This window comes from Sorex araneus, chromosome 6 (genome assembly GCF_027595985.1).
Source record: "Sorex araneus isolate mSorAra2 chromosome 6, mSorAra2.pri, whole genome shotgun sequence".
NCBI lineage: Eukaryota > Metazoa > Chordata > Mammalia > Eulipotyphla > Soricidae > Sorex > Sorex araneus.
This window is the reverse complement of record NC_073307.1, coordinates 152,259,109-152,270,841: the sequence shown is the minus strand read 5'-3', so window position 1 is coordinate 152,270,841 and position 11,733 is coordinate 152,259,109. Positions and strand designations below refer to the sequence as shown.

General features: G+C 36.5%; 2 protein-coding genes across 2 annotated transcripts; both read left to right on the top strand.

Annotated features, from left to right (window-relative positions):
• The first annotated feature begins 215 nt into the window (after positions 1-215).
• On the top strand, positions 216-1,205 carry LOC129406007 (olfactory receptor 10AG1-like). The gene has a single exon (XM_055143745.1). The coding sequence runs from the start codon at positions 216-218 to the stop codon at positions 1,203-1,205; it is 990 nt and encodes a 329-aa protein (XP_054999720.1).
• An 8,356-nt stretch (positions 1,206-9,561) lies between these two features.
• Positions 9,562-10,485, top strand: LOC129405775 (olfactory receptor 10AG1-like). The gene has a single exon (XM_055143162.1). The coding sequence runs from the start codon at positions 9,592-9,594 to the stop codon at positions 10,483-10,485; it is 894 nt and encodes a 297-aa protein (XP_054999137.1). The 5' UTR covers positions 9,562-9,591.
• The last annotated feature ends 1,248 nt before the right edge of the window (positions 10,486-11,733 follow it).

Here is an 11,733-nt window from a genome sequence, read left to right as displayed (position 1 = left end):
ATATTAAAGTATTTGAAAGTTTAATTAATAAGATTTCATTTAATTATTTCATATTCAACAGATATGATTACCTGTCATATAAAATTAACAGGATTTTCTTTTGCTTTGAATTTAATGAAAAAGTAAGTAAAATACATATAAAATATATATGAAGCTTAGGTGGTATGTATAAAGGGATGGAAAAAAATTGCATGCTATGCTAAGATGTTAAAGTCATGGAAAGTGAATTGACTTGTTTTCTGATTAAGTCATTCCTAGATGTGAAGTATGAAGAGATGAAGGCAGAGGGCAACACTTCCACAGTGACAGAATTTGTCTTCCAGGGATTTTCTGATCTTCCAAACCTCCAAACATTATTATTTGGTCTTTTCATCATCATTTACATGATTGTCTTATTTGGAAATGGCCTCATAATAATCATAACCAAGTTTGATCCTGCACTACGGAAACCCATGTATTTTTTCCTGGGCAATTTTTCTTCATTAGAAATCTGCTATGTGACAGTCACTCTCCCCAGGATGCTGAAGGACCTGTGGACAAAGGATAGAAGCATTTCTAGAGTGGAGTGTGCCATCCAAATGTATTTCTTCATTACACTGGGCGCCACGGAGTGTTTGCTCCTGGCTGTGATGTCCTATGACCGCTACGTGGCCATTTGCAACCCTCTGCATTATCCTGTCATCATGAACCACAAAGTATGTGACCTGTTGGCTGTTGGCTCCTGGATCAGTGGAGTCCCAGTACAGATATGGCAAACGTGTCAAATGTTCTCTCTGCACTTCTGCAAGTCAAAGGAAATTAAGCACTACTTCTGCGACGTCCTCCCTGTTCTCAAGCTCGCCTGTGGAAACACGTCTCTCCAGGAGGTGACTCTCTATATAGTAGTTCTGGTCTTTATTGTCACTCCTTTCATGTTGATCCTTGCATCCTACAGCAAAATCATTGGCACCATTCTGAGGCTTCCAACAGACACAGGCAGGGCCAAAGCTTTCTCCACTTGTTCTTCCCATTTGATAGTTGTTCTTTTATTCTTTGGATCCGGTACTATCACCTACCTACAGCCAAAGTCTATTCAGTCTCCAGGCACTGAAAAATTGCTGGCTCTTTCTTATACCACGGTCACGCCAATGTTTAATCCTCTGATATACAGCCTCCGGAACAAGGAGGTGATTGCAGCGCTGAGAAAATTATTTCTGAAAAAGTAATGTTATGGGGCCATTAGTAGATATTTATTCTGTTTCTCATGCAATAAAGCAACAAACACTTCCTCTTAGGAAAGTCAATGCTTTTACCTCGTGTTTTACAATGTGGGATTGTGGGTCACACCCTGCTTGGGGAACACTTGCAGTACCAGGAACTGTAATTAGAGTTAGATGTGACCCTGTCTGTCTCTCTAGTCCACATTCAGATACTGTTATTACTATTATTTATTGTGCTCTGTATAGTCTTCACGTTTGATCCATCTTTAGTTCTCTATGTTCCCCAAATAATCTCGGTTGCTGGATAAATTCATAGTGTGGTTCTCATATTCCTTAAAAACTGAAAAAGTTAGTTGATCTGTTATGGCATACTGCTTAACAATAACAACAGAATAAATGAATTATTTCCTTAAGATTTTACTCATGTTTCCCATTATATAGCAGAGATGCTTAGTCATATTTCATTATGTCTATTGAGAAAGAAAATACATGTATTATTGGATGAATTTATATTGCATACTATAGCCATTCAAAATATGGCAATTATAGAACTTCAATTCATATTGCCATGGCTGAAGTGGAAGAGTATATGCTATGTATGTGCAAAACTCTGATTTGATTTTGAGTACCACATTCCATAAGTACTGTCAGTATGGATTCCAAAGTAACAGTCTTTGATTTCCTCATTCAGTACTGTACATTCTACAGATAAGTGATGATAGGGTCCTTATTTTATAGTTTCAAGCATAATTCTTATAGAATAATTACATTTTTGTAGTTTATACCTAAGCTTATGGCTTATGTAATGGTCATTATTGAACTTTATTGAAGAACATTGTAAAAATACTAATTGTATGAAGAATACCTCTTTATATATTAATTATATTTTACATACACAAGTGGAATGCTTAGGTGTTTGCTCATCTATCAGAGATACTGTTGAGATTATGGTATAGGTCTTTGCTTTTGCTAACATACAAAAGTATGTTATCATTACGCCACTATGAATTTATATAATTGCACATGTAGTAGCGCAATTTTATTGTTTTGGAAAATAACTTGAGAATTTTCTTTTTCCTTTATTTCTCAAGCCCTTTCATACTTAATATATTAGTTGAACTTTAAGCAATTTCAAAGAACATTTCCATGGTTATTCTTACTATTTCTGTCACTACACTGCATATATGTATTTCAGTTTCTACATGAGAACATTCACGACATGAAAATTAATGTGTGATGCAGTACACCAAAAGAGTTGCACATACCTTTTTCATTATTACATGATTTCCAATTAGAACTCCATACATGAGGATACAATTACATGAATTCTCTCTCATACTTAGCCCCTTTCCCCGGTTTTCATGCATTTATCTGTTTGAATATTCTCATTCCCTAACTTCTCATGCCTTGATAAGTGGGAAATTTGGTCTATAATTTCATGAGTCAGTTGGAACACTTAGGTTCTCTGTTCTGCTAAATTAGTGACTTCAATACATGCATCATCAAAACGTACATAAATAAGGAGAAAAGTACAATGTGTGAACTTCCTGTAGCCATTCACCTTGGATGATACTTCAACAGTTTCAGAGGGAGGTTGCTTTACTCCTTCCACAAGGACCATTTACAAAGTCTGTCTTCATAATAATAGCAAGTTTGATAAAATATCTTGCATGGAAAATAGTAAACTTCTATTTTTATTTTATAAATTCATAATTTGCCAGAAAAATTTGCAAACTATAACATATCTGTATAGTATACTGGGCAAATTTTAACAAGGTATGTGCTTTGTTTTTATCTGTATAAGGCTAGTAATGTGAAATTGAGCACAGGAGAGTTTTCTTTCTAAGCCATTTAATCATTTACCTTAGAATTCAATGTCATATAATGTAGAATAACATTGGTTTGTCCTCTCTGCCTTGCCACAGGGAGCTTAGATTTATTGGATAACTCCCATCACAGTGCTCCCATTCCTCTGTGTTTATTTATAACTTCTTTTTTTGTGTTCTGTTAACTTGTAAATATTGTTTTTCTTTTCTTCTTAAGTCCTTTGCATAGTTAATTCAGCGCAATGTCCTTTATGTATGGATACAAGAAGACAGTTAATGGTATGCTTCTGTAATTTGGGAGTTAACTGACTCTGAATGATATTCACTCCCAGACGAACTTCTGTTCTCTCGACTTAGGCCTCAGCTTCCCTTACTTCCTAGCACTGCAAAAGCAGGGTCCCGATGAGGGAATAGATGGACCCAGGGCAAGCAGTGATCTATGTGCTGCCTACCCTGGTATCGAAATGGGCCTGATCAAAGTGCCATAATGCTTACTATAAGTTAAGAGCATGGTCATCGATAAAATATGTCATAATCCAAAAAGTAATAACTAGATTTGGGCCCTGCTAGGGTTAGGAAAGATTTATCTGGCCTGAGCACTATAGTCTGAGTCTGTGGTGAGATGTTCCCAGGAGAGATACCCTAAAAGTTCAATGTATCTCTTATTGTGTCCATACAAAATAACTAGTATTAAGACGTAGAATTAAGATGTTAATTAAGTTATTGGACTAAAGAGAAAAGGAATACGCCTAGGTGGTGTTTCTGCCCTTGAGCCAATGGGCCATAAGGAAGGGCTTTCTTATGTTGATTCTGCTACCAGACAGGGTGTAGCTTCTACTCACAGTGCTGGGGAGCTGTGGAGAGAGAGAGCTGGAGAGAGATGAGAGAAAGATCATCCTAGCAAAACGAAGTACAGAGAGACTAACAAGGGAGTCTGAGGGAGAAGAATGTAAAAAAAAAAAATACAGGAGCAGGCATGTGGGACGAGAGAGCACAGGCTGTTCGATGGAGCATGGAGAGATGAGCAGGAGAGACAGGAGGAGACAGAAACGAGGGGCAGGGTGGGACTAGAATGGGGAGCTTAGTTAGACTGGAACAGGCACGTGAGGAGAATGAAATAAATGGCAACTGATCATCAACCAGCTTAGCCCTCTTTTAATCAGGTATATTCTAATACATGGTTTTGTTTTCTAGCCATAAAAACACAGAAATGTTATTTACTAAATAGTACTGAGATGCCTTATTTTTGTAATGAGGAATAACTTGATCTAATTATTGAGAAAATTCTGTCCTAGAATTGAAGCCTAGAACTCATAATTTGTTTTCTTGGCCGATTTTGCACCATTTCCCAGAGACGGTCTTATGCCAGATTCTCAACTCATTTGAAATATTGTTTGGAATGAATCACAGCTTAATGATAAGAAATAAATCGCAAAACATGATGATGTTTTCTGACAAAAGAAAATTATTTTCACTAATTAAAACTTATTTGGGATGAGATTTAATCTTTGAATCATATTGAATGCAATCATCACAATGCTTAGGAACTTACAAAGAAATAATACTATATTAAATTTATCCATAAAAGAATCATTAATCGTCAAAGGTTTACTAGAGTGTTTATACTAGACTGGGCTCTGATTAGAAATTGCAGAACCTTCTTAGAAAGAAGTCTGATTGAGCCACTAAACAGAGGTACGAGCCTGTAGCAACAGGATGCATAGGAGATCTCGGGATGGGGCGGGGCGGTACTGGCACGCCGTTCTCTGCCCAGATGTGATCTGAGCAACCGCACATATTCGGCCCCTCCGTTGTTGAGCGCCCATGGTCTCAGAGGCCATCTCACTGCTCTAGGCACCAGCAGCTTCTTGCAGAAATGACTCCAGACTATGAACTAAGCCATGGCCCCATGCCGCCCCATTTGCTCTCTCGGTTTTTCCTTTCTTGGGGGGGGGGGGGTCGGCAACGTGGTGACTGCCATCTTATCAGGCAAACTAAACAGAGGTACAAGCTTCCAGTGATGCAATTTTTGTCAGAAATTTCCCTGGACTTAGCTAATCAAATATAGAAATCCAAAACCGCATGGCCACACAACCCCATATCTCTTCATTCTCAGCAAGGGAAAATAAATTATCAAATACTGCCTTTTCAGCAGGTTCAATTTTGGGGGGGACATTCCAAATAATAACAGTGAGTTTTATGTTGAAATATTGAATGTAATCAAAGTAAAGAGAAAGTAAAGTGAGAATTATCAGCTACACAGATGGGGGGTGCGGTGGAGTGGGAAGTATACTGAGGTTCTTGGTAGTGGAACATGGGCACTGGTGAAGGAAGGGGTGTTTGAGCATTGTATCACTGAGACTTAAGCCTGACATCTTTGTAACTTTTCACATGGTGTGTAAAAAACTAAGGCATGCCGTAAAAAACTAAGGCACGCCAACAGGCGTGTGCACTCAAGGGCTCTCTGGGTGGCTCCATCTTACTGCCCGATTTCGGTGCTCTGGAACCGCAGTGTGTGGCTGTTGGTCAAGAGCAGGTAACTGAAGGAAGAAGGCCAAACTGGTTGCTCGATCAGTTTATTTCATTCTCTCTCTCTCTCTGCTTCTCTCCCGCTCTGGATCTCTCTCTGGATCTCTGGATCTGGCCCTCCAACCCACTCTTACAGCCTAGTTAAATGCCCCCAGCATGAGGGGATTGGGGTGTACACATAGGTGTGGTCACAATCAATAGGGGTAAGGTTCCTTTCCCTCAGGGGATGCTTCTCCTAGGACTGATTCTCTTTCAGCAGAATGATCCACCCAAGGGCGGAGTCCCGTGAGTGTGTTTCTCCTCTCCTCACCCAGCAAGCATATAAGCATTCATAATATTAATCATTTTGTATGGACACAATAAGAAATGCATTAAAGCTTATAGAATTGCTCTCCTGGGGCCATCTTGATCTCAGACTACAGTGCTCAGGCCAGATCAGTCTTTCCTATCCCTAGTAGGGTCCTAGTCTCGTCATTACTGTTGGATCATGACAGTATTTGTCTATGATCAAGCTCTTAACATAGAGTTAAGAATTAGCCACTTTGGCCAGGCCCATCTTGATGCCAGGGTAGCACATAACTCACCGCTTGCCCTGGATCTGTCCTGTCCCTCGTCAGGACCCTGCTATTGGGGTGCTAGGAACTGAGTGCAACTGAGGCTTAAGTGGAGAAAGCAGATGCCCGGGAATGAATAATATTTGAAACCAATTAAGTCCCAAGTTACAAAATCATAATATTGTCTTCTTGTGTCTATACAAAAAGGACATTGCTTTAAAGTAAATTATTCAAAAGGCATAAGGAGAGGAGAAAGGTAATATTAACTTATAATATAAATTCAGTATCCTAGGAAAGTCTGACCTTACAAATTAGCAAAGTCAGATTAGGGGGAGAATCTGATTAACTGTTTTTGGGGAAGAGAGCATAGAGAAGTGATTACAGCTAAATAAAGGGATGGGAGAGATTCGGGAACACCTTGATGGGTGAGACTGGAGTAAGCCTAAACTTCAGGATAAACCGGGACAAGCTCCTAGTGGCAAGCGGGGAGAGGACAAAGTAATGTCATTCTGCAATGGTGATTCGATAAAAAGATTTTAAAAGACATCTGATTGAAATATATTTACTGATTTAGTTTATTTAGGAGCAGGAATTTCATGTGGTATATTCATCTATTGGAAACTAGGTAAGTAATGAAAGTGTGCAAATTAGACGATTCTCCATGCTACTCTCCAACCTTCCTTTTCACATGTATTCATATCCAGTGTGTTGAATTCCATGGAGAGGATGAACAGAACTGCTTGCAGGTAGAGAATAGGTATCTTGCCAAGGCAAGAAACAACAAATCAGAGAATTTCAAAAGGACATATTCCATTAGAAATCCCTGAGGAAGTGACCACTTTTTTCAAAATAGCTTCTTGTTTAAAAGAATCGGCTGCATTAAAGGTGACTTTAATAAAGCCAGTGACTTCACCTAAAATAAACAAAGTATTTAAACTCAAATAATGAGATATATAGCATCATATCTAATGAGAAAGGTAAATATTAACTTATATTGTTCCTGGCATTTTTATTTTACAATAGTAGAAATTTGTCATTTAATAATTGATATAAAAGTGTAGTTTATTTCTTGATTTACTACCTGGAAGCATAGTTGTTTTGAAAGGCCTTAATATATAGAGGTCATGTTAAGTATATTTGTACTAAAGCAAATTAAATACATTTCTGATAATATTTGAACAGTTTTTAGGGGATTAGCACTCATAGATAGAAATATAAATTCACTTTGGAATATTAAGCACTATATAACTAATATATTTTTGAGTACAGTAAGCATATGGTAACTTTTTAGTTTTAGTCATTTTAATATATTTCATATAAACCAAAAAGTGATATATTTTTAACAGCATTCAATAAAATTCAAGTAATAAAATCTATAGAATGTATTTCAGTTTTAAGGAAACCCAAAGGACATTTAGTTCAAAGAATATAAAAATTGTAAAAAAACAAAACTCTGAAAATAATCTCAATATTATTTTCTACACTAAAATCAGTTCAATGTACTGGGTGTTAGAAAATCTATTTAAATAATTTATACATTATTCGTATTTTTTAGGAGAAATGATGAATTTAAAATAAAATTAGATTTTGCATTTATTTTCTTTTGGAGGTTAGCAAGAATTTAGACATTTATTTAAAAAACATATGAGTTGTCTAAAACACTGAAATAAATCTTTGCTTTTTCATAATCAAATCTTAATTCAAGAAATGCAAAATGGTTGGCACTATATCATGTGTAGAAACATTTTTAATTTCTATATTGACTTCAAGTAGATAAATCTCATTGTCCTTTTTCCAATGTTTGACAAAAAATATTTACACAGAAAAAAAAAGAACAGTTCTATATTAGCCCTACTGCAATTCAGTGGACTACAAAGTAATGTTTCTACTTGGCAATGGGATCACAACACATAAATAAAGATATAAATAGGAGCACTAGTAGGAAAATGATGGAGAGTTTGTTTGTAAAATATGGCATCTTTATAACCTTTGATGATTAATATAATATGGGATTTTTCCAAACTCATTTTAACAATGAGATGGAAAGAAACTAATAGACAATATTTACTTGCTCGTAAAAGATTAAATATCTGAAAAACAAATTTAGATTTTAATAACAAAATAGATAGTTTATAGAGAATTTTTACATCATCTGTTCAACTTTGTCTATATTATATGAATATTAATATAGAAATTTTAAGAATCTATACTTTTAGTGCCCTATATGAAAGCTATATATTAGTACTCCATCGGGAAAATATCCTATTTGGTTAATTGCCAATATTAATTGGATATTAAGAAAGTATATTTTTAAATAGCATTGAGAGATAACTAAATTAAATGTTGAAAATGACAGTAGCACTGCAGCACTGTCATCCCGGTGTTCATTGATTTATTCGACCAGGCACCAGTAACGTCTGCATTGTGAGACTTGTTGTTACTGTTTTTGGCATATCGAATACACCACGGGTAGCTTGCCAGGCTATGCCATGGGGGCCGGATACTCTCGGTAGCTTGCCAGGCTCTCCAAGAGGGTCATGGAAGAATAAATGGAACAATAATCCCCCACAAATAACTAAAGCAATCCTTGGAAAAAAGGAGATGGGAGGCATCACCTTCCCCAACTACAAAGTAGTAGTAATTAGGATAGTGTGGTATTGACAGACTCTCAGATCAATGGAATAGAGTTAAATATCCTGGCAAGACCCTCACATATGTGATCAGTTAATCTTTGATAAAGAATCAAGAAATATGAAGTGGAGCAAGGAAAGCCTCTTTAACATGTGGTGCTGAGAAATCTGGGGTGTTAATGTGAAAAAATTGAATTCATTTAATTGAGTTATATTTAACTATGATGGAAAAATGGTAAAGAGATATGGAATTTTAAAAAATAACATTCATCATCAGGAAGATTAAGTGTTTTTTTTAAAAAGTCTATTCTCTTAATGACTGCCTGTTATTCCAATGTCTATGCTGAGAATGGTAGGGTTTGCTTTGTCTTAAACTATATTCATATAGTATATAGTAAGTGAAGGCCATTGGAGGAGAATTAGGGGAATGAGGAAAATTATAATCCAGAGGATCTAAAATGAGAACATGAACATACCTATGAAATAACATATTTTAAAATATAAAAAATTCATCCATCATAAAATGCATGTGTGATGCTCTGCTTTAGCTTTAAAAAATGAAACTGGACATAAAATACAGCAGGTAGGGCACATACCTTATACCTGATCACTTGGGCTTGATCCTATGCCTTCCATATTGTCCTCTGAAACATTATGAGAATAATTTCTGGATTCAGAGCCAGAAGAAATCCTTGAGCATTGCAGGATGTGGCCCCCAAACTATAAATGCGAAAATAAAATAAACTTAAAAAGAGACAGTGATTAAGAAGACCATGGAAAGACATCCCTATTTTCCTTTCCCTCTACAGATGAAGCCAAAGAAATACCACCCCAAGAAAATCTCACAAAATGGATGGAGTTTGTTCTCTTGGACTTTGCTGATGTTCCCCAGCTCCAGTGGTTTTTGTTCGGTTTGTTCTTAGTCATTTATCTCTGCATCGTGTTGGGTAATGGCACCATAGTTCTCATAACAAAAGTGGGTCCTGCTCTCCAGACTCCCATGTATTTTTTCCTTGGTAACTTTTCATTCTTGGAAATCTGCTATGTGTCCGTTACTATTCCCAGAATGCTCGCCAACCTTTGTACCCAGAAGAGAACCATTTCCTTAGTTGCCTGTGCTACACAAATGTGCTTGGTCCTAACCTTGGGAGGCACTGAGTGTTTGCTCCTGGCTGTGATGTCCTATGACCGCTACGTGGCCATTTGTAACCCTCTGCACTACCCTCTCGTCATGAACCACAAGGTCTGTGTGCAGCTCGTGACTGGATCCTGGGTTAGTGGAATTCCAGTTATGATAGGGCAGACAATGCAGATTTTCTCTCTGTCCTTTTGTGCTTCTAACATCAACCACTTCTTCTGTGATATTCCCCCAATGCTTAAGTTGGCTTGTGGGGACACATTTTTAAATGAGATGCTGGTCTACATAGTTGCTGTGCTGTTTGTCACAGTTCCGTTTGTGATGATACTTGTCTCCTATGGAAAAATCATCTCCATGGTACTGAAGCTGCCATCATCCTCAGGTAGGGCCAAAGCCTTCTCCACCTGCTCATCTCATCTGACCGTTGTACTGCTGTTTTATGGTTCAGCCATCATTACTTATTTAAGACCCAAGACCCAAGATTCTGCAGGAACTGACAAAGTGCTTTCTCTGTTCTACACCATTATCACTCCTTTATTTAATCCCCTGATATACAGTCTGAGGAATAAAGATGTTATAATGGCACTGAGGAAGTTATTCTGTAAATAATTCAGTTCATGAGAAAGGGGTTATATTCATAGGGATTTATTTGGTATAATTTTCAATAAAATCTCAACAGTTATTTACTCTATCCTCAATTTTTATGTCCACATTTTGATATTTATTTCCATGTTAGACATGTTTGATATTTATTTCCATGTCATTTCACTCAGTTTAATGATCAGTGTTTAACTCCTGGGTCTCTGCTCAGGGGTTACTCTGGCAGGGTACTGTGGCCATATACAGAATTGGGAGCTGAAGTCAGCATCGTGCAAGAAAAGCATTCTATCTGCTCTACTATTTCCTCTATCCTCTAGAAATAAATGTTATAAACTAAGGTTGCTATAATCTTACTTGAAAATTTTAGAAACAGTTTATGTGTATATCTTGTAAAGTATTCACAAGCATTTTTTTCTTAAATTAATTTATTTAAAATGATTGTAGAATCCAGGGAGGGAAAGAGACTAATTTTTCATGCACTGTCTGTAGTACTGTCATCCCAGTGTTCATCAATTTGTTTGACGGGCACCAGTAATGTCTCCATTGTGAGACCTGTTGTTATTGTTTTTGGCATATCAAATATGCCATGGGTTCCTGCTAGGCTCTGCCATGCACATGGGACACTCTCAGTAGCTTGACAGGCTCTCTGAGAGGGACAGAGGAATAGAACCCCTGTCGACCACGTGCAATGCAGGTGCGCTAAGTCAATTTTTAAGAAAAAAATCTAAATGTTCACAAAACAAAGTAATATAAAATCATAAGTATAATACATAAATATACCACCTGTATACTTATTGGACATGATCAAAATCATACTGTTAATAATATAAATCTCTTTGTAGGTAATCCCAATTTTTTAATTCTTGATATTTTATTGCTTAGCACAGTTCAAATTTAATATGTACATATCTGTAATATAGAAAGCCATGAATCTTTGCATATTGTGGATGAGGGAATCATAATGATTAGATGCATGTTTTATTTATCCATATGTAATTAAAAAATTAGTTACACAGTAAATTCTCCTTATAGATGAAGCCATTCATATATGTACAATCAATATTAATACCAATATTCTCATAGCCCAAGAATGTGGTAGAACTTAAAGTCTATCTCAGTATTTTTATTATTTCTAATTGTCTTACATTAAAATAAGAAATTTTCCATTCTCTGTACATAAAACGTTGTTATATGCATCTAACTCCACATTGGAGATTTAAAAAAGCATGTCACATTATATATCAAGAACACAACAAT